The sequence below is a fragment of the Gracilinanus agilis genome, chromosome 1 (assembly GCF_016433145.1).
Source record: "Gracilinanus agilis isolate LMUSP501 chromosome 1, AgileGrace, whole genome shotgun sequence".
Lineage (NCBI taxonomy): Eukaryota > Metazoa > Chordata > Mammalia > Didelphimorphia > Didelphidae > Gracilinanus > Gracilinanus agilis.
In genome coordinates this window covers 753,492,909-753,520,199 of record NC_058130.1, presented here as the reverse complement: position 1 = coordinate 753,520,199, position 27,291 = coordinate 753,492,909, and the positions used below count along the sequence as shown (strand labels likewise).

The following is a 27,291-nucleotide window of genomic DNA, read 5'->3' as shown; positions in this document are numbered from 1 at the left end:
TATTGAAGATAAAAGGAATGGAAAATTCTGCTCCAAAGAAGTGTGGGAACTTTTCCTCTTAATGTTAATGCCTTCCCTCTGTTGATTATATCCTATTTATTTCTATATTATTTATCTGTGCATATAAATAATATTCCCTCTCTATAGCTTGATTGTATATAATTGTTTGCTCATTGTCTCTCCCATTAGATTATAAGCTCCTTGAGGGCAAGGATCTTCTTTTGCCTCTTTTGTACCTTCAGGGCTTAGCACAGTGTCTGGCACAGAGTACACAATACTGATTGACTGACTAGCACTAACTAACAGACATTTTATATATGCAGGTTGATGGCGATGACGATGAATAATAGCTAGTCTTTACTCTAGAAGTCAGATCATGAGCATTTATTAAGCACCAACTATGTGCCAGGCACTTGTCTAAACTATGGAGCATAGATCCTGAAGGACTGCATTGTAATGGCAGTAGAAAAAAATAATTGACATTTTGATGGTTCTTTAATGCAGTAATTATTCTGTGGGCTAAGTGCTTGGCTCTTAGTAGCCCTCATTTAACAGATGAATAAACTAAGGCTCAGACAACTAAGGAGACTGGGCAATAGCGCTGGTGGTTAATATCTTAGAGCTGAAAGGGACCTTAAGAGTCATTTTACAGATGAGAAAACTGAAACCTAGAGGTTAAATGACTTGTCCAAGATCTCAAGTACTGGTAGTACGTACTAGGTTGAGGTCCTGGGACTCCAAGCTCAGTGCTCTCTCTCTCTCTCCCACCATGCCTATCTTCCTATAGCTAAACGTCAGAGATGGGGGTCCAAATTCAATCTCACGGGTGACCTAGGGTAAGGGATCTGCCTCACCTGACCTCAGTTTCCTCTTCTGTGAAATGGGCCGGTGGGGCTTGGCTAACAGAAGGAGCTGACATTTGCACAGGTGATTTCATCAGACGCCCACCCTACCCCAGGGAGGGAAATACATTTTACCTCGAGTCATCATTTTACAGTTAGCTCCCACAGCTATCAAGTGCACCGGGAGGGATTCTGATCCCGAACGGCTCGCCAGAGAGATCTCTGCGGCCAGCTCCCAACTCTAAAGCCCAGGCACTTGGCCAGAGGTTGGTGGCCACGGCTGGGTGCCAGCCTCCTAGCCCACCTCATGGCCTCCTCCAGCGCCTCTGCGCATGTGCGCGGGACAGGAGGGAGGCGGGGATAGGCAATAACTCAGCGGTTGCTTAGCAACACTCTCCAGTCTGGACCCAAGTGCGCTGGGGGGCCTTTTCTCCCCGAATTTTCCGAATGTTCGCTCTCGGGCCTCTCACCTGTTCCCCTCGGGGGCCCCCCCCTCGTAAAGCCTCGCGCCTCCTACTCCTCTGGGTCCCTCGCCCCTCTCCCCACCCGGGGCCTCATTCTCCCCTCCCCGCCTTGCCCTCTCTGGGCCTCACGCTCCCCTCCCCATCCAAGACCTCGCTCTCTCCTCCTCTCGTGCTCCTCTCCCCAGCAGGTCCCCCTCTCTTTTAAGGCCTTGCGCCCCCCTTTCCCTGAGACCCCCCCTCCCCACCCAGAGAAGTGCACTCTGGGGAGCCCCTCCCCACCATGGAGGCCGAGTTGGGCACTGTGACAGTGAGCAAGGCTTACAAGGAGCACCTGCGCAAGCTGTGTCTGCAAGAGTTCCCATGTGGCCTGGGCAGCTGGGTGAGCCCCCCCGGGGAGGGCGGAAGGGGCCACGGGCTTGGAGAGAGGGGCCTTCGTGTCTCCGCAGAGCCTTGAGAAGGTCCCCTTAGAACCTCGCCTTCTGGCAAAGGGTGCTACAAAGCCCTCCCAACCTAAGCCCCAGCTCGGAGCTTGGTCCTCCAGGGCACGCCGCTTGGCTACAGGCTTCCTGGACCAATGGTAGAGAGAACGTGGAAAACCCTGGGAAACGACCCCTGAAACTGGTGAACCCCCATCCAGGGAAAGGGTTTGCGCTCCCCCCTCCCCATGACCCTAGATAGGCTCTAATATGGAGCTCTAATATGGAGCTGGGACCCTGCTAAAGAAAAGACCTTCCCACTCCACTCTGGGACGGTGAGAAGCTCCCAGATCCACTTCAGATCTTGTAACTTGAGGCAAGGGCTCCTGGCTCTGAAAGAGTTTATAACCATAGTAAAGGGCTTTCTTCCTGCCCTGTGGCATTGGAGAATTCCTGGAGCCAATAAAAGGCTTCAGCACAGGCCTAGAGATGGAAGTCCTGGGTTCAGATCTGTCTTCCTAGTTGTATGACCCTGGGCAAGTCACTTAACCCCCATTGCCTAGCCCTTATCACCCTTCTGCCTTGGAACCAATACACAGTATGGATTATAAACTGGAAGGTAAGGGTATGTTTAAGACCTCAGCAAGGTACAGAGCCCAGGGAAGAGCTCCCTGGCCGGGCAGAGCTCTCTCTGGACCCCCCTCTGGTGGTGATGTCCACAGGTGCATTTATCTTTCCTATTAATTGCTATTAAAATTTTAAACAATTAATTTCCAGGGGGCTAAGTAATATTTCTTCTGGAAAGGGGGTGGTAGGCCAAAAAAGTTTGGGAGCCACTGCATCTGGAGCTTCTGAGGAAAGAGTTCTTATCCGTAGTATTGAGACACTTTATAATGGTAGTGAAAAATTCACTGTCCCTTACAGAATTTGTCACCCCGAGGAAAAGCTCCCAGCCCTGCTCAAGGATTGCCCTTTATTTTTTTTTTTTTAAGATTTTTTTTTTTAAACCCTTGTACTTCAGTGTATTGCCTCATAGGTGGAAGATTGGTAAGGGTGGGCAATGGGGGTCAAGTGACTTGCCCAGGGTCACACAGCTGGGAAGTGGCTGAGGCCAGGTTTGAACCTAGGACCTCCTGTCTCTAGGCCTGACTCTCACTCCACTGAGCTACCCAGCTGCCCCTGCCCTTTATTTTTAATCCTTCTTAGAATCAATACTGTGAATTGGTTCCAAGGCAAAAGAGTGGTAAAAGCTAAGTAATGTGGGTTAAGTGACTTGCCCAGGGTCACACAGCTAGGAAGTGTCTGAAACCAGATTTGAAGTCAGGATCTCCTCTCTCTATAGCATGGGTTGGCAACGTATGGCTCTTTCTGCAGGAGCCATAAAGTCAATTTTTTTTCAGGCACTGTTACAGGAGCGGCACTGTGAGCACTGTACGGCTCTCACGAAATTACATTTTAAAAAATGTGGCATTTATGGCTCTCACAGCCAAAAACGTTGCCGACCCCTGCTCTGTAGGCTTGGCTCTCAATCGACTGTGTCACTTACTGTCCCTCTCCCATGATTGCTTTTATAGAATGATTCCATGATCTGGTGACCAGGAACTTGCAGCTCTGGTAGCAAGTCCCTTCCTTCTTCCATCCTGCCACTTTAAAGAGCTTCTGGGACTAGTGAAAGGCTCCCCACCCTGAATAGGACCTAGCACCCAAGATAACAGCCTCCCATAGTGTAGAGCTTGTAACCATGGTAGAGGGTTCCCAAGCCTTGGCAAAGAGCTCCCAGGGCCAACAAAAGATTTTTTGCCCTGTACAGAGCTTGTAATTCCCTGAGAATAATTCTTATATCTACAACAGAATTTGTAACTCTAAGAGAGGACTCCAGGTTCCAAATACATAACTTGTCACTCCAATATTGTCTCATAACACAGAGAAAAAGGAATGGAGGGCAAAACCAGAGGAAAAGGCTCCTGGCTCCAGGATGGAGCTTCCTACCCTGGTAAAGGGGGTCCTGGGATCAGTAAAGGGCTCCCAAAACCAAGAAAGGGTTCTGAATTCTAGGGAAGAGTCCATAATCTCAGTAGAAAGCTTGTAACCCCAAGAAGAGCTCCTGGCTCAAGAATAAAGTCTGTCACTCCCAAGAATGGGCTGCTACCCTCAGTATTAATGATTGTATAAATGGAAATTTTGAACCTTGGACTTCATCCCCCATAAGTCCTAGCTTTCCCAAAATCCCTTTAATCTCTCCTGCATGTTTGCGTGGTCATGTTATTTTTTTATAGTTGGCTGTAACTCCTCCCTCTTTCTCTTTGGTTCCAGGGAGTGAGCTGATTAGTACCTTTTAGTTAGTCTCCTTTGTTAGTTTATTATTAATAAAATATTTATACATATAATATTTAGTATTTTGGTATATTAATTTTAATCTCCACATGATTGAGTTAACAGATATTTCTGAATAGCAGGCCAAACCCTGTGGCACTAGGTATTGGAAAAACCAAGACAAAAATGAGAGTTTCTGCCCTCAGGAAGCTTGAATTCTCTGTGGCCCAAATACACAAGTGAAATCTAGATAAAGTTCAAGGTAATTTCAGGGGGCAGGCAGCTGGGGATTAGCAAAGACGTCATAGAAGGAGGGGGTGCTAGAGCTGAGCTTTGAAAAAAGCTGAGGATAATAAGAGGCAGAAATTGAGGTTGGTTTTTTCTAAAGCTATAATCTTACCACAGAAATCTCCAATATCATTTCCTTTAGAGCAATTATTTTTGCACTTTGAAGTGGATGGTAACATAAAATTAATTTTACAGAGCTGCAATAGGTCCACACGGGCACATGATTTTGACATAAATAGTGATATCATAAGCAAATGAGTAGACTGTGGAATATTCTACCTGTCAGATTTGTGAATAAAGGAAGAATTTATGACAAAACAAGAGATAAAGAGTATCACAGGATATAAAATGAAGTAATGCCTCACACTTATCAGATTGAGTAATGTAAAAGAAAAGGAAAATAACAAATGATTCAGGGGATGTGGAAAATTTGCGGCATTAATGCCCTATTGGTAGAGTTGAGAACTGGTCCAGCCATTCCAGAGAGCAGTTTGGAACTATGCCCAAAGGGCTATAAAACTCTGCCTGCCCTTTGACTCAGCAAAACCACTACTAGGTCTGTATACCAAAGAGATCAGAGAAAAGGGGAAAGGGCCTATGTGTAGTAAAATATTTCTAGGAGCTCTCTTTATGTTGGCAAAGAGCCAGATATTGATGGGATGCCCATCTATTGGGGAACGATTGAACAGGTTGTGATCTGTGATTGTGATGGAATACCATTGTGCTAAAAGAAATGACAAAGGAGATGGTTTCAGAAAAACCCAGGAAGGTTTGTATGATCTGATGCAGAGTGAGGTGAACAGAATCAGGAGAACATTGTACATAGTAGCAGCAGTTTTGTATAATGATCGACTGTGAGTGACTTGGCTATTCTGATCAGTGCAATGATCCAAGACAATTCCAAAGGCCCCATGATAAAAAAAAAATGTTATCCACCTCCAGAGAAAGAACTGATGGAGTCTGAATGTAGATCAAAGCAAAATTTTTTTTCACTTTTCAGTTGAAGGTGCAATTGAAAGGAGGGAGGCGACTAGGGTCAGAACAAGGGCAGAAAAGACTGCCAGAACAAGTAAAAAATTATCTAGTGCCAGGACCTGCAGTTGCTTCTTATTCTAAACACTCTCCCTAAGTACATAAGCCCCTTCTTCATCAGTCCACCTGAGATCTATGTCCTAGAACTGGGTTTTAGGTGGCAAAGTTGCCAGATAGTACCCATTCCCTGGTATAGGTTTAGGAACTGCCAGCACAGAACCAGAGCTTATACTTAGGTGCTGAAGTGCCCTGCATGGTTATTTCTTTGTATGTAAAGGTATTTTATTTTACCAATTACATGTAATAACAATCTTCCATATATGTTTTCTGAAGTTATAAAATCCAAATTGTCTCCTTCCATCCCTTCTTTCCCCCTTCCCAGAGATGGTAAGCAATTTGATTTGGGTTAATGCATATTATCATGCAAAATACGTTTCCATATTGTTCATTGTTTTAAGATAATACTCACATAAAAGCAAAATCCCAAAATAAAAACACAAATAAACTACAGTGAAAAATCGTATGCTTTGCTCTGCATTCCATGCATGGCTGTTTCTGGTCCTGGCTCTAATATCTGCAGACCTCTCTGTCTCACTATGCTGGAAAAATGACTCCTTGTGACTTTTTTCCAGAATGTCCCCATAATGATTTAGTCAGGCATGTTTTCTAGATCTATTTGGAAGAGGGTTTTTTTGGGGGGAGGGGGGCAAAGGGGGTAAAGATATAAAAGCTACTCCATCATCTTGGCTCTAGCGCAGAGAGTTTCTTTGAAGGTCTGTTGAAATAATTTTTAAACATCCCTAGTTCCTGTAGTGAGAGTTGGGGGATTCCAGGTACCACAACACTGTAGAGTTCTTTTATGGACTATGGAAGACTTAGACCCAGCCCTCTGCATGGTCTAATACAGAATTTGTAACTCTAGGAGAGGACTCCAGGTTTCAACATATAATTTGTCACTCCAATATTGTCTCATAATACAGAGAAAAAGGAATGGAGGGCAAAACCAGAGGAGAAGGGCCCCGCCTCCAGGATGGAGCTTCCTACCCTGGTAAAGGTGATCCTGGGCTCAGTGAAGGGCTTCTCAAACCAAGAAAGAGTTCTGAATTCTAGGGAAGAGTCCATAATCTCAGTATAAAGCTTGTAACCCCAAGGAGAGCTCCTGGCTCAAGAATAAAGTCTGTCACTCCTAAGAATGGGCTTCTAGCCTCAGTCTAGACCTTATATTGATGATTGAATAAACTTATGTATGAATACCAGACTAAACACCTTGGTGCTAGGTATTGGAAATGCAAAGACAAACATGTGAGTTCCCGCCCTCAGGAAGCTTGCATTCTCTCTGTGCCTTATAAGTAAATGAAATTGAGATGAAAGGAAGTTCAAGGTAATCTCAGAGGGCACATTTCTAAATTGTGAGTCTCGTAGTCTACAGTTGGAATCCACTGTTATCTTGCTTTCCATTTATGGAATCAGTTTGCTCTCATTTATATGCTCCTCCTAAGGATTCTGGAGTAACTTCAATATGTCAAGGATGTATGGTTTTGTTGGTATGTATGTCTTATTTCTCAATGCAGCTAGCAGCCTTCTTTTCAGTAGATCGCATTCCAGAGCTGCTGTGACCCTCAAAATCCATTACTTTGCAGGTGTCCATCTGACAGTGAGCCTCTTAATGATTGGTTTTCAAAAGATAGACATACACTCAGTCACCTGGCTCATACGCAAAGCCTTTTCAGTATGGTTGAAATGGACTGTACTGGCCTAGCCTTTGAGATTCTGAGGATGCTGCCATACCGTGATGAGGCTTGGGGGCCCTCATTTCATGTTGATTCTGTAGTTACTTCATATTTACGTTTATTTCCTAGCCAAATTGAAAACTCCCCAAAAGAGGGGGAATTATGACTTTTAATTCTTGAGCATTTGCCCAGACAATCAGTAGCACTCAATCAATATGCCCTTATTTTCTTTAAAATTTATTTTACTGTTTTCTTTAGTTTTTATATCAACTTTATTTTCCCCATATACCCTTCCTCTCTTCCCTATCTTCCCACAGAGCTCTCTCTCTTGGAAACAATGAGTAAAAAGACAATTCCACCAAGCCAACAAAGACATCAGCCACTTCTGACAGCACCGGGGATAGTCCCCACCTGTGCATGGGTTGCGGGGAAGGTGCTTTTTCTCAACTTTTCTGCTCCAATGACCAGTTTGATCTTTATGATTGTCCTGTTCAGTTTTGATGGATCCAGTCGGGCTTCTTTTCCCCTTATGTTGACGTAGTCAATGTGAGCATTGTTTTCTTGGTTTCAATTATTTTCCTCTATGTTAGTTCAGATGAGTTTCCTCATGCTTCTTTGAAATCTTCTTATGTGTCATTTCTTATGGCACAATAACATTATGTTACTTTAAAACAATTTGATTAGCCATTCCCCAATTGATGGCTACCTATTGGGTTTTACTTGCTTTGCTACCTGCCATAAAAGGTATTACTATGATGATCTTCCATCCTTTATCCTTTTTTCAACTTTTTTGTCATAGTGATGCCTTTTTAAATATCTGAGTCACTTTTTGATAAAAAACCCTCCCTTGCAACAAAGAAGAATGGTGAAGTAAAGCCTCAGGGTTAGAGGGTTATCTGACCTGCTGTGGTCTGATGCTGCAATGAATGTTCTACACACATATACATTAAATCTATCTCTTTTTTTCCTAATTTGTTTGATATCTTTTGCTTCTATGGCACCTTCTCTTCCAGGTAAATCTCTCCCTCTTCTCCTACCCAGAGAATTCTCCCTTAAAGCAAAACTATTGAGCAAAAGTGACCAACACGGGGCAGGTAGGCGGCTCAGTGGATTGAGAGCCATTCCCAGAGATGGGAGGGTCTGGGCTTAAATCTGACCTCAGACACTTCCTGGCTGTGTGACCCTGGACAAGTCACATAACCACCATTGCCTAGCCCTTACTGTACTTCTGCCTTGGAACCAATACATGGTAAGGCTTAATTTTTAAAAAGTGACCAATGCCACAGTCAATGATGACAGAATATCCAGGGATCCATGTCTATGGGCCAAAGCCTTGGTCCTGAAGAGAGGGGAATGCATTTTTTTAATCCTTCTTCAGGAAACAACCAGGTCATAATTATAAATCATTTAGTTTCTTTTGTCTCTGTTTTTCTTTCCGTTTCCATCATCGTAGTCTTTCTCTATGTCATCTCCTTGGTTCAAATTACTTCATTTTTTTCACTAGTTCATATAAGTCTCTCCATGCTTCCCTGCAGTCATCTTATAGATGATCTTTTTTATTTTATATACCCTTACCTTCTGTCTTAGAGTCAATAGAGTGTACTAGTTCTAAGGCAGAAGAGCAGTAAGGGCTAGGCAATGAGGGTCAAGTGACTTGCCCAGGGTCACACAGCTAGAAAGTGTCTGAGGCCACATTTGAACCCAGGACCTCCCCTCTCTAGGCCTGGCTCTCCATCCACTGAGCTACCCAGCTGCCCCCTACCCATACGTTGGACTTTACAGCTCAGTGATAATCCATTATATTCTTCTAGCACTCATCTAACCATTAATGCCCCCAGAGATGAACATCTACTTGCTTTTTGTTCTTTGTTGCCACAAATCGCCCTAGTTTACTTTGTTTCATTTTGTAAGCCACTTACAGAACACTAGAACACTAGTCAGATAAAGTTCTGCTGTGGAACCCTTCATCTCCAGATAATCTTCAGAGACAAGTAGTGGTAAGCTACTGTTACAAAATTGTTTTTACTAAGAAAACCAAATTTTGTAGCAATCTCCATGTGAAAATCGACCTCAAATGTATTTCTTAGTCAACTTTATTTTTTTTTAAAAACAGTTACCTTCTGTCTTAGAATCGATACAAGTGTAGGTTCCAAGGCAGAAGAGCCTTAAGGACTGGGCAATGGGAGTTAATTGACTTGTCCAGGGTCACACAGCTAGGAAGTGTTCGAGGCCACCAGATTGGAACTCAGGACCTTCCCATCTCTAGGCCTGAAACTCTATCTATGGAACTACCCAGCTGCCCCTCTTAACTTTTAATATGGAAATTTCCAGCTTGGCTTCTTAAATTTCAGTTGGGCAGCATATGAATGTGGGTATACATCTATGTAGCCCTGTAGTAGTAGAGTTCTGAAGGATGGCCATATCATTCATCTTACATTCATTTATTGAGAACCTATGCTAAGGCACTGATAGAAATAATCAGCAAATAATCCTTTATTAGGCCCTTCCTCTGTGCCCAGCAATGCCTGAAATCCAAAGATAAATAAGTTGGGTGTCAGAGTTCTACATTTCTCGCCTTCAGTGGACTCCTGGAAATACTGGACAGCCGCACTTCCCCCTTGTCTGTTTCTGCCAGTGGTAGCAAGGTAGAACCGTGTGCTTCTCCCTCTTGTAAGTGCTCCATGTCCTATCATGAGCCAATTCTCATGGATTCCCATTTCGAAATAACTCTCACATCCACCTCTCTCTTTTTCTTTTCATTCCTATCACACTGGCCCGCTCAGCCAGGTTTGAAACCTCAAGAATCTCTCTTGCCTTCCACTTTATCTGTAATGGGATGGGGCCTGGGTGTGACTGTTGAACTGAGTGAGAGAGGGTGACCCAGTCTCAGAAAAACAAACACCTCAAAACAAAGAAGAAATTATCTATTCAGTGACTTCTTATTACCTCCAGGACAGGCTTCTCTGCCTGGCATTTAAAGCTCATCACCAGTGGGCAGCCAAAGGGATACTTCCTAGCTGCGTGACCCTGGAAAAATCACTCATCCCCCATTGCCTAGCCTTTCCCACTCTTCTCTTTTCCAACCAATACTTAGTATTAATTCTAAGATGGAAAGTAAGGGTTTTTAAAAATAAAAAGAAAGCCCATCACCCTTTGGCATCCATATACTTCCTAGCTAGCCAAGTGAACCCTCTTCCCTCTTACATTCCCCAAGCTCCATGTGCTCTCTGTCCTGGATGTGGGATGGGCTGTCTTCACACTCTACTTCAAAAAAATAAGATCCCTAGCTTCCTTCAAAGCTCTATTTAGTTCATCTGGAAGAACAAAAGGTCAAAAATATCAAAGGAAATAATGAAAAAAAAATGTGAAGGAGGGGGGCCTAGCAGCACCAGATCTTAACTGTACTCTAAAGCAGTGATCATTAAAACAATATGGTAGGGGGCAGCCGAGTAGTGGATTGAGAGCCAGGCCTAGAGATGGGAGGTCCTGGGTTCAAATTCGGCCTCAGACACTTCCCCGCTGTGTGACCCTGGACAAGTCACTTGACCCCCATTGCCCACCCTTACCACTCTTCCACCTATGAGCCAATACACAGAAGGTAAGGGTTTAAAAAAACAACAACAACAATATGGTACTGGCTAAGAGACAGAAGGGAGGATCAATGAAATATTCTTAGGATAAGTGACCTCAGCAAGCTAACGTTCGATAAACCTAAAGATCTCAGCTTTGGGGACAAGAACTCACTATTTGACAAAAGCCGCTGGGAAAATTGGAAAACAGTATGAGGAAAATTACATATAGATCAACATCTCACACCTATACCAAGATAAATTCAAAATGGGTAAATGACAAATATAAAAAGTGAAATCATAAAATAAGTTAGGTAAACATCAAATAGTATACCTGTCAGATTTGTGGGAAAGGAAGGAATTTAAGACCAAGCAAGAGATAGAGAGCATTGCAAAGTATAAAATGAATGACTTTGACTATATCAAAAATTAAAAAGATTTTATACAAACAAAACCAATGCAACCAAAATTAGAAGGAATACAGTAAAGTAGGAAAACATTTTTATAACAAAACTCTCTGACAGAGGTTTAATTTCCCAAATATATAAGGAACTAAGTCAAATCTACAAAAAATTAAGCCATTCCCTAATTGACAAATAGTCAAGGGACATGAATAGGCAGTTTTCACATGAAGAAATCAAAACTCTCAATAATCACATGAAAAATTGTTCTACATTCCTCCTAATTAGAGAAATGCAAATAAAAACAACTGTGAGGTGCCACCTTATACCTAGCAAACTGGCCAATATGACAGCAAAGAAAAATGGTAAATGTTGGAGGGGGTGTGGCAAGATTGGGACACTAATGCATTGCTGGTGGAGTTGTGAATTGGTGCAACCATTCTGGAGGGCAATTTGGAATTATGCACAAAGGGCTTTAAAAGATTGCTTGCCCTTTGATCCAGCCATTCCACTGCTGGGTTTGTACCCCAAATAGATAATAAGGAAAAAAAAACTTGTATAAAAATATTTATAGTCGCTCTCTTTGTGGTAGCAAAAAATTGGAAAATGAGGGGATGCCCTTCGATTGGGGAATGTCTGAACAAATTGTGGTATCTGTTGGTGATGGAATACTTTTGTGCTAGGGGGCAGCTGGGTAGCTCAGTGGAATGAGAGCCAAACCTAGACGGGAGGTCCTAGGTTCAAATCTGGCCTCAACTACTTCTCAGCTGTGTGACCCTGGGCAAGTCACTTGACCCCCATTGCCTACCCTTACCACTCTTCTGTCTTGGAGCCAATATACAGTATTGACTCTAAGACAGAAGGTAAGGGTTTAAAAAAAAAAAAAAAGGAATACTATTGTGCTAAAAGGAATAAAGAACTGGAAGAAGTCCATGTGAACTGTAATGACCTCCAGTAATTGATGCAGAGTGAAAGGAGCAGAACCAGGAGAACATTGTACACAGAGACTGATACACCATGGCACAGTCGAATGTAATGGGCTTCTCTACTAGCTGCAATGCAATGATCCAGGACAATTCTGACGGACTTATGAGAAAGAACACTGTCCATATCCAGAGAAAGAACTGTGGGAGCAGAAACACAGAAGAAATACATATGATCAATTGCATAGTTTGATAGGGATATGATTAGGGTTTTGATGTTGAAAGATTTCACCCACTGCAAATATGAATAACATGGAGATAGGCTTTGAACAATGATACATGTATAACCCAGTGAAACTGCTTGTCATCTCCAAAAGGGGAAGGGAAAAGAGGGGAAAATCATGAATCATGGAACCATGGAAATTTTCTAAATTAAAAGAAAAAAGCTGTAGTTAGGTGTCACTTTCTATTGGTATTGGAGGCCCTTCCTGGCACCCTCTTTCCCTTCTGATATCACTGTATTTAGTTTTCTAGACTCTCTGTATTATGTCTCCAGGCAAATATAAATTCCTCAAAGATGAGAACTTATTCATTTTTGTCTAGTAATGCCTTGCACTTAGTAGATGCTTAATAAATCTTTGTTCTTGTCTAATTGAATTATCATATTTAGACTCTAATCTTTCCCTACTTTAATACTATATTAATTTGCTTTGGGGATTCCCTTGATGATATCACTTCCCTGTCTTTGGATAGTATGAAATTCAGACTTTTCAATCTGGCCTGCAAGGTCTGGCCTCAGTTTTCCTTTCCAATTTCATCTCAAGCTATCTCCCAATGTGTTCTATAATCTAGCCAAACTGCCTTAATTGTTACTTCATAAACTCTGCTGCTTTTATTTCCACTATCTGTAACACCTCCTTATTTCTGGCAATTGTCTTCCCATCTATTTAGCTCTACTTTTCAAGAATCTATTCAAATATCACTTTTCTAGTGCCTTCTCTGGTCTCTATAGATAGAAAGTCTCTCTCCTTAAGCTGAATTCCTAAGGTTTCTTATTTAATTTTATTTATTTCCATGTTATTCATTTTTGTAAGTGAATAATCTTATAAAACCCAAACCCCAAGACATAAACTCAAATAGACAAGTAAAAAAGCATATGTTTTCATCTGCATTCCTACTCCAACAGTTCTTCTCCTGAAAGTGGATAGCATTCTTTGTCAGAAGTCGCTCAGGGAGCAGCTGGGTAGCTCAGTGGATTGGGAGCCAGGCCTAGAGACAGGAGGTCCTAGGTCCAAATCCGGCCTCAAGACACTTCCTAGCTGTGTGACCCTGGGCAAGTCACTTAACCTCCATTGCCTAGCCCTTACCACTCTTCTGCCTTGGAGCCAATACACAGTATTGGCTCCAAGACAGAAGGTAAGGGTTTAAAAGAAAAAAAAAAGTCCCTCAGAGTTGTCCTGGATCACTGTTTTGCTGATAGTAGCTAAGTCTATCAGAGTTGATCATTCCACAATATTGCTATTTCTGTGTACAGTGTTCTCCTGGTTCTGCTTATTTCACTCTGTATCAGTTCATGGAGATCTTTCCAGCTTTTTCTGAAATCATCCTATTCATCATTCTTTATAACACAATAGTATTCCATCACCATCATGTACCATAATTTGTTCCACCATTCTCCAGTTGATGGAGATCCCTTTAGTTTCCAATTCTTTGACACCTCAAAAAGAACAGCGAGAAATATTTTTGTACAAACAGGTCCTTTCACATTTTTTTAAATCTCTTTGGAATATAGACCTAGTTGTAGTATTACTGGATCAAAGGGCACACATTCTTTTATAGGCCTTTGGGCATGGTTCCAAATTGCCTCCCCCCAGAATAGTTGGATCAATTCACAACTCCACTGGTAATACACTAGTGTAACAATTTTGCCACACTCCCTTCAACATTTATCATTTTCCTTTAGTGTCTTATTGGTGTCTGGTTTCTTGTTTGGTCCCATTTAGGAAAGTGACTTTCTTCCCTCCTAGGCTCCTTGAGACCAGGAACCATATTATTGTGCCCAATATAAGGCCTTTCCCACAACGAGCTCCTAGGAAATACTTGTTGGATAAATGAATACTTGTTGAGTGTAAGTTTAACCTTATATGACCTCTCTCCCTTTTGCCACAGAACAAAGCCCGCTTTTCCCCTCAACACTTAAAAACCCAGAAAGGTCTGATCCCCAAAATGCCAGAAAAAGTGCCCCCTGAAGAGGAGTCTATGGAATCCTTGTTAAGACTGGCACAAAGTGCAGAATCTCCCTGGGCTCTAGACAAAGATGCAACCATGGAAGACCAGTATTTGAGAGAGCTTGCCATCCAGAACCCCTTCCTCATTGGAGATGACTTCTTGTTCTCCTATTTCAAATCCCTCCGACTGGTGAACAAGGGGGTAAGTGCTGGAGACAGGGAAAAGGATCCAGAGGCAGAGGGTCATGGGACAAAGGGGGCTCCTCCTTCCATGAATTATTGGTAAGATGAAGGAAAGAGAAAGGGGGATAAAAGAACAAGAATCCAGAGAGCCTAGAACCCCCCAAGTTCTAAATCTGCCTCTATAGTGAACTCAGGGGCTAATAAGTTGAGTGAGTAGGAATTCTCAACAGTATACAATCTATTAAAGCAGTAACTTCTAACTCTTCTCTGAGAGTGTTGGATTGGGAGTCAAAGCACCTCGCAAGCTTGAGGAATTCACTTCTCCCTGGGCCTCAGGTTCCCCATCTGTAAAATGAAGGGGTTGGTTTAAAATATCTGATCACATGATTCCATGTAGCCAGAAGAGGGCAATGCCTGCCTTGTTTATTCTTTATGGGTCTATTCCCCAGAACCTTGCAAGGAATTCAGCTGTGCATGCCCCACTGGACTCCTTTCCTGCCCATCTTCCCAATAATCCATGTTTCCATATTTCCATCTTCTGGGAAAAGGGACATATTTTTCACACTTGCTAACAAAAACACCCATGCTGATTGTGCAGAAAGAGGATCAAACCCATAGCCGTTAGTGGCCCAGAGTTAAACTAATGCCTTGTGTTTATTTTGTTTATGAGTCCCTGGGATGTTCATTAAAAATCCATCTAGCCCTTGTGGATATTAATAAGTAATTTTAAAAAAAGGCATCTAGGATATGACCCTGGCCAAGTCACTTCATCCAATTTGCCCAAGTTCCTCATCTGTAAAATGAGCTAGAGAAGGAAAGTGGGGGAAAGGGTCTAGGAGAACCTGAATGAGGATGCGTCCTGGGGAAAGACAGACCGCCCCCCCCCCCCCTTATATCAGACTATATCAGAGCCTTTCAGGCTCCGGGAAACGGGCCATTCACCCCTCCCCCCACCCTCCATAAATTGACTACACTGCATCCACGGGTCAGGAAATTAGACTAATGTCTATGCTTGCTCTAGGGCCGGGCAGGGGAGAATTAACAGCCTAATGAGAGGCGCAGGGTGTGTAAAGAAAGGCAAAAGAACAGATGCAGAGAAAATACATAAAACAGATGGCAACAGATAGAGGTAGAAGAGAGGGAAGATTCAAGGGGGTATTGCTGGACTGGGGAAGAGAATCCTAAAATCTTCTCATCCAGGGGCTCTGTGAACGTGTATGTACACATATATGTGTGTCTACATGTGTGTGTGTGTCCACACACACACATATAGAAAAGGTTTTCCCCACTACCTTTCACGTGAAATGGAGCATTTCCTTCAATTTCTTAAAAACATGATTCTATAATTCACCAGGCTGCCAAAAGGGAAGAACTGCTCTAGTCCAACTTTCTCCCTTTACAGATGAGCAAACTAAGGCCTAAGTAAATGAAAAGACTTGCCCAAGGTCACACAGTGAGTTGCCGTGTGAGTCAGGGCTTGAAAATCCATCGGGGCAGATGCCATTCTATTGTCTAAAATGGTTGCTCCCTGCCCCCTCTCGTGGCACCGTTGACGTTGGTGTTCCCTCCACTGGTCTCGGTCCCAGCTCTTCTGTTCCTTCTCTGATCTGATTTCCCACCATCCTAGAGCAAGACTTTGTCACCTACACTGTGTCCTGGCCTCCTGCAGCAGGGTCTGGTGAAGCCCCCGGACCCCTTCTCGGAATCATGCTTATAAACGCATGAAATAAAACACATAGAATTACAGAAGAAACGAATTCTATTGAAATATACTTTTATAGACTCCAAGTCAAGAGTTCCTGTCCTACGTGTTGTGCTAGAAGCCCTCCATGTGGCTTAGCGTTTTGTGGGTACCAGTCCAGCTTTAAGGTGTCACTACGACACCCTTCCCACCATATTTTTTTTTAACCTTCCATCTTCGAATCAATACTGTATATTGGTTCTAAGGCAGAAGAGCAGTAAGGGCTGGGCAATGGGGGTCAAGTGACTTGTCTAGGGTCACCCAGCTAGGAAGTGTCTGAGGCCAGATTTGACTCCAGCACCTCCCAGCTTACAATCCACTGAGCCACTTGGCTACCTCTCCTCCTTCCCACCACCTTTACAGATCATGCATTTCCTGAATTCTGTTTCTTGCTCCAACTCTTAGAGTTAGTTATCCCTGGAAATACAGTAGAGCTGACTTTCACCTCTACGTGTCCCTGGCCACTATGGACGGCATCACCGGTTTCTTCATTTTTTTTAAGTCTGTGTGTGATGCTCCGAGATTCACAGTCATCACTTGGAGAATGTATGTGTTTAACAGGATGGGTTGGATGCCAGGAAGCAGCTTGGGATCATTAAAAGCTCTGTGAAATTCCACAAACATGTTCCTGACTCTATTTAGAGGAGCCAGGGTGTTCTTATTCTGGCGCTGGCTCGCGCTTTGGGAACAGAGCCCACCTCCCCTATCTTCCAGATCACTCTCGTTGATGAAGGCCTGATCAAGTTCTTTCAGCTTGAAGAATTGATCCTGAGCGCGAACCGAATCCAGACGGTGGATCCCATGAATCTGCCCCGAACCCTTAAGGTAACTTGTGCTTTATGGCCCGAGCCTTGGAGCCAGAGCTGTGGCTGAGGCCAGCGCCATTGGGTGGGCTATAGGCAGCCCGCCAGGGGGCAGCCTGGGTCAGTGAAGATGAACTCTGAGCTTTTTTCAAAGCCCTGCCCAGGTTCCAGTTTGGAGGCTAAAGCCTGACAATACTTTGCCTGGTGCCAAAAGAGAAGAAGGAATGTAGTTCTGCCACCTGCTGAATAGCTGAGCCAGACCCTGGTGGAGAGGCTTCTGGGAGAGAAACAGAGCTTTCTCTCTTGCCTCTCTTATCCTCCCCCTGCCACTGGCCAGCCTTCCTAAATGCCTCTGAGTTCAGGTTCATCTCCAATCTGGAAAATATGTCCCTATAGCCACAGGGTCCCTGCCCACCCCACCCCCTGGTCTTGCTTTCCTTCAAAAATGGAAGCAAGGGGGTAGTTGGATGGCTCAGTGGATGGAGAGCCAGACCTAGAGATGGGAGGTTCTGGGTTCCAATCTGGCCTCAGACACTTCCTAGCAAGTCACTTAACCCCCACTGCCTAGCCCTTACCACTCTTCTCCCTTAGAACCAATACACAGAATTGATTCTAAGTTGGAAGGGGAGGGGTTAAAAAAAAAAGTAATAGTCATGTCCAGTCTTGGCAGCAACTTTATCATGTGAGGGTTCCTAGATTCAAGTTCTAGCCCGTTTCTCAGAGAAGATGGCCTTTGACATATCTATGGAGATGGGTTCTGTTTCGTGTATGGGCTCCTGAACACCTGGGAGGTTTGGGCATCTTGAGACTTTTTTGGCGAAGGAAATAGAGAAATGTCACACTGAGAACCTTTACTAAAAGGACCCTTGGGAAGACCTTCTCTGTGTGCCATCCCAAAGTTTTGTGGGAGATATTTCTCTAGAATTCCTGAGGGCAGAGACGGCGTGATTCCCTCCATGCTGGGCCCCCTCTCCAGGATCAGTTCCCCCTTCCTGGCCACGGGACATATAGGGTGAATGCAAGTTATGGCTGTCTCCTTGAAGGAAGGGGCCTTGCCTTAGGCAGACTTTAGAGCTCCCCTCCACTCCCACCCATCCCCAGCACCTAATCTACTAGCTGCTCAATAAACAGTTGTTGAATAAGTGAATTGTGTCCTACCTCCTCTGTGACAAATTTCATTGGTTAGATGAGGAGAGGGACTTGGCAGAGAGACACAATAGGAATGTAGGTTGATGTCTCTCTAGGGAAGGCTGAAGCATATTTCCTTCCATTTTTATTGTTGAAACCCTTACCTTCCATCTTAGAACCAACTTTGGTTCCTAGGCAGAAGAATGGTAAGGGCTAGGCAATGGGGGTCAAGTGACTTGCCCAGGGTCACCCAGCTAGGAAGTGTCAGAGGCCACATTTGAACCTAGGACCCTACCATCTCTAGGCCTGACTCTCTATTCACTGAGCCACTCAGCTGCCCCCATGGACATGACCTTTTCACAGAATCACTAATCATAGACTGATCTGCCCAGCCTTACCTTGACCAGCTGATACCATTGCCTTGTGATTCTCAAACGTCATTGTGGCCAGGAGGGGGGAGCCTTGTGAGACTAGGGGAAAAGACCCCATCCCCTAAGACTCCAAAAAGAAAAAGGGTTCCCGAAGGAAAAGGCCTCCAAAAAGCAGCTGATTCCACAACTCTTAGAGACCACCAAGGGGACAACATTCCTTTGAGAGTTACTTTCTTGGGCCTCAGTTCCTGGGGACCACCAAAGACTGCGTCCTCTCAGCCAGGGCCTCGGGAATATGTCCAGATGGATCGGCAGTACCTCAGGCCAGCAAATTCCTCCCATGACACCATAATGGGAGAAATGTATTAGGAAGGCACAACTGTCCTGATCCAACTTTCCTTCCTGGGCCCCACGGGGTCCCCAAAGAAGTAAGTTCAGTAGCTCTGGTTTTCGTCTTTTCTCCCAGTCATTGCCTTTGTGATGTTCTCCTCACTCAGGTTCTGGAGCTCTATGGAAATGAGATGACCAGCATCCAGTGTCTGTGCTCTCACCCGCCTCCTGCCCTCCAGCATTTGGGCATGGGCCACAACAAACTTATTGGCTCCCTGGAAAGCCATTTTCTCACAGCCACTTTCTGGTAATTGAGGGCCTCTGAATGGTGGGAGGAAAACAAGCAACTGTACGCGCCGCATAGCGACGTTTCTTGGTGGCTACGATAGCTTGATTTGGGTCTTTGGCTTGCCGATTCTTGACTTGTGGCTACAGGCGTCAGATTTATATTTCTCATCCAGCCCACAAAATGAGGGAAACCCAGGAAGCAATAGGAGATGGAAGGGCAGAAAAAAGCTTGCTGATGGATCATCCAGGGACCTTTTCCTGTGGAAAGATGCCGTAACATATGACTACTTGTTTGTTTGCTCTAATCCTTATTTATTGAGCATATTTGTTTGTGAACTATCTATGTGGAGGGCTAGCCATGGAAAATTAGAAATCCCAAGGAGTGGTGTGGAAAGATAGCAACGTCTCCATCACTAGAGAGAATTGTCAGGGTCCGAGGCTGCTGGGTTTTCCCTCTCCCACATTCACGAAATTGCAATTATAGATGTTCACAAAGGTGACTGGGCGCGCACACACACGTATTTGTTTTGTTTTGTTTTGTTTTAGGGTAGATTGACCTTGGACAAGTCCAACTTAGGTGCTCAATAAAGATTTTTTAAAATGAATTTCCAAGCTCGTAGAAGAGAAAAATAAAAACTTTGATTAGTGAAAACTGCAAGGGAGCCCCATTTCTCCTCTGTGACCCTAGTAATTTCTGACCCTCCTCCCCTTTTTCTGCTGATCATTTACCCAGGCTCCTGTTTAACAGCTCACTTCATAACCGGTTGAGACTCACCATCCCTCCTTTCTTCTTCTGACCTCATAAGATTGCTAAGAAACTTCCATTAGGCAGCCTGGTTAACAGAGAGTGCTAGCCATAGATAGTTTATGTACAAGATCATCCATTAGCCAGTGTTTCAAAGTTTAATAAACAAACCTATGACTTGCATGTAGTTCTGCCATCTTTTCCTGTTCTTTGGAAGAATGTGAGCCATGGGAGGGATAGTTCCTGTGCCCTCATAGACCAAGTTCTGAGAGTGTCGGATACAAGGATGTCATCAGAAGGAAAGAAAGAGTAGAGTGAGGAAGTTTATTCTGTGGGAAATTGTTAGTATTTGGTGTGATTGTAGAAGATAACATGCTGATAAGCAGTTCTGTGTTGAGGTTTTGTTTTTTGGGTGGGGGTGGGGGGGTGGCTGGGTATTTTTTTTGGCTTTGTTGCTTGGAGGAAAAATGTGTTTCGTTTTTTAATTTGTGTCAGTGGGAAAATCCGCCTTCTGGCCCTCTTTTTCTCTCCTTGCCCTTCCTTTGCCAAGTCCCCAGCTCAGCCCCGGAGAAAATAGCGCCCTTGGCTTTCCAGTTGATTCTCTCTGATCTCAGATGATCCATAACTAGGGGGGGACTCTGGTCTTTATTAAGCTGCCTCACCTTCCCTACTCCTCAAGACTCTGGGGCATTGTGGAGAGGAGGCTCCTGAGACTTCGAGCTAGGAGGGCCTTGGGCATCATCTCTTCTAACTGCTGCCATCTTACAGATGAACAGACTCACAGACTTTTGACTCAGTGAAGTTCACACAGGTAGTTAGTAGCAGAGGAAGAGAGTCTGTGTTGGGTAACTCATTCTGTCCTTACAGCCACCCTAAGAGGTGGGTGCGATTGTTATCTTCATTTAAAGATGGAGAAACCAAGACTGTTAGAGGTTAAATGACTTGCCCAGGGTCACACAGCTAGGAAGTGTGTAAGGTAGGATTCAGACTCTGGTCTGCCTGATTCCCAAGTCCAACATTCTGTTCTCTTGCCACTTATCCCTCTAGCCCTTACTTGTACTCTTCTCTGGTTCTTCTTCTTCTTTTTTTTTTAATCCCTTATCTTCTGTCTTAGAATTGATACCATTCCATGGCCAAAGAGAGGTAAGGGCTAGGCAATTGGGGTTGAAGTAAACCTTACCCAGGGTCATACAGCTAGGAAGTGTCTGAGGCCAAACTTGAACCCAGATCCTCCCTATTCCAGCCCTGGCTTTCTAAATACTGAGCCACCTCACTGCCTCTCTGGTTCTTTTCCTTTTTTAAATTAAAAAAAGAAAAGAAAAGAAAAAACCCTTCTATTTGTCCCAATTACATTTAAAAACAATTTTTAACATTCATCTAAAAACAATTTTCAACTGCAAATTCTTTCCCTCCCTCTCTTCCCCGCTCTCTGAGATAGCAAGCAGTTTGATAGAGCTTATAGTCTGGGCCTTTTCAAAGAGCCAATGGCTATTGAGTGAGTGAGAGCTTGCCCTGTGCCAGGGCTGGAGATGCTGCAGGTTCCCCCCCCCCCAGGTATATGCAACTTTCTGCCTCTCTGAGAGATCCAGAGGGACCAGGTAAAACAGCACCACATCCGGAGGCCCTACTCTGCCACTGACCATTCATAGTACCAGAAGCAAGCGCCTTCCTCTCTCTGGACTTGATTAGGTGATGGCTAAGGCGCAGAGCATTTCTAGAGACATGGGGGTATGAAGATGATTTGTGAATCAGCGCCCCTAGATGGCTCAGTAGATAGAGAACCAGGCCTGGAGACTGGAGGTCCTGGGGTCAAATTTGGCTTCAGATACTTCCTAGCTGGGTGACCCTGGGCAAGTCACTTAACCCCAACTGCCTAGCCCATACTGCTCTTCTGCCTTGGAATAGATACATAGGATTGATTCTAAGCCAGAAGTTAAGGGTTAAAAAAAAAAAAAAAAGATGGTTTGTGAATTGAGTTAGAATATGCTAAATGCCAGCTTAGTGGTCCCTCGTGCTTTACCCATGAGGCAGAATTGCATTCAGGCACCTGGCATAGGGTCTGGCCCAAGTAAGCGTTTCATAGAGGCCTGTTAGCTGATTGCCTGGGGGAGAGGCAGGGATGACGGACAGGCCAGAGGGAAGCAACTTGAGAGCGCACACAAGTGTAAGTCCAGTCCCCGAAGGGCTTACTAAGCATCTTGTGTTTGGGCCACCGAAGGACCCAAAGACAATGAAAAACCCCACTGAGGAGTTGACATTCCATTGGGCCAAAGATTCAAAATGGAGGTTTCTCAAAGGCGGTGCAGCTTTAATATTTGTTCTGTCTACAAGCTGATAGGCCAAGCACTGCTGTAGCTAGAAATTAGTGAGCACAGAGTCAGCAGGATTATTCATTCGGAGGGAGGTGTGGGAGCACGGCTTGATGCATTCCAATATGGCGGCCAGTCTGACTAATGGCACTGGGGGGCTCCTGGAGGAGAGCAGGGGGTCCCCATTGGCCCAACCTGAGCACTGTCCTTGGACAGACCCTGCCTCTGGGTGAGAGATGCTGTTCAGTGGCTGGTGCCAGTCCTCGCACAGCACAGCTTCATGGGCTTTGGGGGTCCAATGTGGTTCCTTGAGCCAAGAGCGGCCGTTGGTCTTCGCCTGCCCTCTCCCTGGGATCTTTGAGGCCCCGGACGGTTTCCCCTTTCAGGTCCAATCTGGTGTCCCTGGACCTGAGCTGCAATGACCTGACTGGGCTCCGCTACATAGTGGCCAGCCTGGCCACCCTGCAGAAGCTGAGGCTGCTGCTGCTGCAGGGAAACCCCCTGGCTTTGCTGCCCCATTACCGAGGCTACACCATCGACTGCCTGAGTCATCTCTTTATGCTCGATGAGATCACCGTCTCCCCTGAGGAGAGGCACCTGTTCCAGGGAATCAGCTGCAAACTAGGTAAGGTGGGTGTGGAGGGAAGGTCTGTGTGGACGCTCCTCTTTTTCTCTAAGCAGTTCCCCAGTTATTTAGAGGCTGAGGAAGACCTTGAGTGCAAGTTCATTCTCAGACCTCAGCTGTGTGACCCTGGGCAAGTCACTTAATCTCTGTTTGTCTCCTTTTGCCTCTCTTGTAAATATGAGAATGATCATAATGCCTTCAGGGTGGTTGTGGGGGATCAAATGAGATAACAACTTGGGAGGCACTTTGTCACCCTTACAGAGATCTAGAAATAAATGTTTATCCTTAGCATCATTTCTCCCACACCACAACCAGAAGGGCCTCCTGGATTTCACCCTTGTGTCCTGCTGTTGGGGGAAGCTTCCTGATCTTCCCCAGCCCCAGAAATGATCCCTTGAAAGGAAAACCTTCCTGGGACTTGGTAGGGTTTTCCCTGGCTAAAGACTCCCCTCCTGTGGCCAGTAGCACAAACTACATTTGCCTTCCCCAGGTCAGGGTTGGGTTGGTGGGGAATGGTGACCCCAGAATCTTCCCAGCACCCGGCAGATACCTCCATCGCCAGGCATCTGTCTTGGGTTCTTGCGAACTGACTCGAACATCCCCTTTGCAGCACACACAGAAGAAGCAGCCTGCTTGACGGTGACCATAAAGAATGTCACAGGGATTTTGGATTCCTCCCTCTTGGACCCGGAGCCGCCACCCGAGGGTCCCCTTAATGTTTATAGCTACTACGTGACGTATAATTTTATGCCTGACGAAAAAAGCATTGGGAAGGGGAGTGGCAGTACTCTGTATGAGGTGGGTGAGAGTTGGGGGTGTCGAGGGGGGAAGGGCACACTGCTTCACCCCGCCACTGTGTGCCTGGGCCGCTTCCCCCCAGGAGGCCACAGTCAGGGGGCTTCCCTAACAGAAACCAAGGAGTTGGCATAGATTAATGGCAGTCAGCATGGTGGATGGTTAGTGCATCCCATGGTTTATCTGTTGACGTCTCTAGGAATCTGCCATCCTCTGGGCTTTGGTTTCCCCATGAAGGGCCCTGGAGATACGAGTCACAAACCCACAAACCTTTAGAATTAGCCTGGTTCTGCCTAAGGCACTCCGTTAGAGTTACTGGCCCAGTTCACCTTCACCTCGCTGATTCCACGTTGAACTTTGCAATTGCTTCTTTAATCCAAGATGCCTTGCTTCCATTGCAGCAGGTGAAACTTGTCTTCAACGGGCCACCTCGGTCCTCTTTGTATATCTCCCTGGCAGCCTTTCCAGCCCATCTCTGTCCCAGTACTGTCAGTCCTGCTTTCCAAGGAGCGCCTCAGTAAGAATGAATTGTCCCCTGGACATTCGAAAGATTCCAGAAATCTGGAAGATTCTGGAGAGCCTAAAGAACCTGCAGAGCCCCAAGATCCCCAGCTTATCCCACCCCCAGGGTAAGGATGGAAAGTATTGGGGGAACTGAAATCTAAACCCAAGGTGAGAGGGAAAATGCACATCTTTCTTTTCACTCACTTCTTACTAAAATGTAGCATTTCCTTCAATGATGAATATTTAAAAAATTATTCTGAGAAAGGGTACATTGGCTTCTCCAGATCCCCTTATGGTTCTATTTTACAAGCCATACTGGATATCAATTCTAAGGCAGAGAAATGAGACAACTGGGGTTAAATGACTTACCCAAGGTCACCCAGCTAAGAAGTATCCAAGACCAGACTTGAACCCAGGACCTCCTAACTCCAAACCTGGCATTCTATCCACTGTGCTACCTAGCTTAATGCATTTTCAGTTAAGAACTTAAACCACTTGTGGAAACATATTAAAATCTATCCCCTCCGTCACCACCACCACCTCTCTTTAAGCTGCATATTACCAATTAAATATTGGGACTACTTTAGAAACCTCATTAGTCTTCCCCTCGTCCCCCCACCCTCCAATTCATTCTGAAACAGTGCCCTGAAATCCGCTTAAGAATGATTTCTTGCCAAAGGCCTAGGTTCTTTCTTCGAGGAAAGCAAGTCAAAATGTAAGAAGAAACTAGAAACTTCTACAATGTAGATTTGGATGCTAGTCAAACACAGAACAGATATACCTTCATCTCCTACTGAGCCGCCATCTAATGAAGGTTATCCCCTAGTTCCACCCTTGAGTGGACTGAATGGTTTCAAGAAATGGGTTTCCATTTGAAGGGACTAAAGATGGACGCCCAGTATTGGCTCATCAAACGGACAAGAATGGCTTGTGCCCCAGAGAGAGATTTTCAGAGGTCAGACGGTTCTTCATCCCTTTCGATTTTTTTTCTCTCTCTAAGCAGAGATTCTTAGAATTGGAATAATTTAATAAAATTCTCTCGGGCAGCCTTGTGTCCAAAATTCAAAGTGCCAGATTTTATTTCTGTCTCCATATCCAGTCGGCCATATAATGATCATAAACAAGCTTGGTCCAGAGAGGAGAGGGGAAAATGTACCTCTGGCCTTCCTCCATATAAAAGCAGAGGGCGCGGGGGTGCGACATCACATTCCTTGTCAGATGAACTTTTTGAGTAAGGGATGGCTCCATGGGGAGGGAAAGGAAGAAAGATATGTTTAAAAATAAAGAAAGGGATGGAAAAAGGCAAGATTTTTTAATCTCCATTTTGAGACACTTAATACATAAAACATTTTTTAAATAGACTTTTTTTTTTTAAGTGTGTCATCCCCAAAGAATGTCATTTCACCTCCAGAGAAAGAATTGTTGGAGTCCAAGTGCAGATGAAAGCACCCCATTTTTCACTTGTTTATTTGGGTTTTATAAGATCACTCACAAAAATGAACACTAGGGACATATATTTATATGCTAATACATGTATAACTCAGATCACCTGCCAGCACTGGGAGGGAGAAGGGAAGGGAGGAAGGGAGATAAGTTTGATCATAGAACTTAGGAAAACTTGTGCGGAAATTTATTACTATATGTAATTGGTAAAAAATATATAAACATATATGTGTGTATAAAATGACATAAAAGCTTGTCATCTCTCCCACCCCATTTCTACTAATGAGACAGCAATGGTGTGCTGATGCATCCTTTGTCTCCTTCCCCAAAGGTCAGTTTTCTTTAACACAGAGCAGAAGCCTTGGGAAAATGTCATCGAGTTTGATTATAAGAAGAAACATATTTTGAAGGATCTGGTAAAGCTGAAGGCCTTCCTGTCTCAGGGGACCAGAGTCAACATAGTGGAGGAAAAGGTAACCGAGACATGTTAGGAAGCGAGTGAGCAAGCGAGGGAGGGGAACCAGGCATCCCTGTCCCTGATCCTGAGCTGGGCCTGAGAGTTACTAAATCGGGGTGGGGGGGGCAGGGTGAGGAGTAAGTATCTTGGGAGGTTCTCCCATCTTCTGCCAGACTCGTCTGCCCTCGTGATGCTCCAGGATGGTGAAGAACGCCTTATTCATCAGAAGGAACCCATCACTGAGGGGCTCCATCCTGCTTAACCTAGCATAGACACTTACTAAGGGGCTTCCAAAAAGTGGTTTTTGCCTGTCACGTACCAGGCACTTAATGAATGATTATTGACTGACTGGCTGCTGGCTGAACCTTCAGTCTCCTGGAATGCCGTAGGAAACCCCAACAAGGCCACAGTCCATGTTCCCCAGATCATTCAGCCCTACTGAATGATGGAGGAAATACTCATCTGATTTTCCCAGGTTGCTTCTTGGCTAATTCTTCCTTCTCCAGTGGATAGTCCCCCAGCTGTCAAGAAAGGAAAAGGTGAGAAAGACAAGAAGGAAAAAGAGAAGGAAAAGGAAAAAGGCAAAGACAAAGGCAAAGACAAAGACAAAGACAAAGACAAAGACAAGGACAAGAAAAAGGCAGGGAAAGGGAAGGAAAAAGAAAAGGGAAAGGAAGAAGAAAAAGGAAAAGAGAAGGTAAGTGGTTACAATGGACCATGTGATCCCATACTAGTGAAAGATATCACAGGATCAAGGCATGTCTCTCTGTCTCTCTTTTGCAAGTACAATGAATGCTAGCTCTTCGTTACCAATAAATGCTCTGGGGTAAGGGCGGGGGAACATGATTTTATTGTTTATTTATTTGCATTTGCATTTTATTTTATTTTTTTATTTTTTTCCCATGGTTATATGATTCATGTTGTCTCCCTTCCCTCTTCCCTTCTCTGGATTATACATGTATTATCACTCAAAACCTATTTCCATATTATTTGTTTTTGCAATAAAGTAATCTTTTAAAACCAAAACCCCAAATCCTATACCCAAATAAACAAGTAATAAATCATATGTCTTCTTCTGCACTTCTGCTCCCACAGTTCTTTCTCTGGATGTGGATGGCTTCTTTCTCACAAGTCCCTCAAAGTTGTCCTGGATCATTGCATTGCTTTTTTTTTTTTTTTAATTTTAAACCCTTAACTTCTGTGTATTGACTTATAGGTGGAAGATTGGTAAGGGTAGGCAATGGGGGTCAAGTGAATTGCCCAGGGTCACACAGCTGGGAAGTGTCTGAGGCCGGATTTGAACCTAGGACCTCCTGTCTCTAGGCCTGACTCTCAATCCACTGAGCTACCCAGCTGCCCCCTG

At 44.5% G+C, this 27,291-nt stretch overlaps 1 protein-coding gene across 1 annotated transcript; it reads left to right on the top strand.

Moving 5' to 3' along the window:
• Positions 1 to 1,586: 1,586 nt before the first annotated feature.
• Positions 1,587 to 26,496, top strand: LRRC43 (leucine rich repeat containing 43; the record flags this gene model as incomplete). The annotated part of the gene is made up of 9 exons (XM_044685406.1): positions 1,587 to 1,685; positions 14,148 to 14,408; positions 16,845 to 16,955; positions 18,930 to 19,069; positions 22,491 to 22,738; positions 23,349 to 23,527; positions 23,984 to 24,153; positions 25,803 to 25,944; positions 26,404 to 26,496. Coding segments are annotated over exons 1-9 (1,443 nt in total), but the record flags the coding sequence as incomplete, so codon positions are not given.
• Between the last annotated feature and the right edge of the window lie 795 nt (positions 26,497 to 27,291).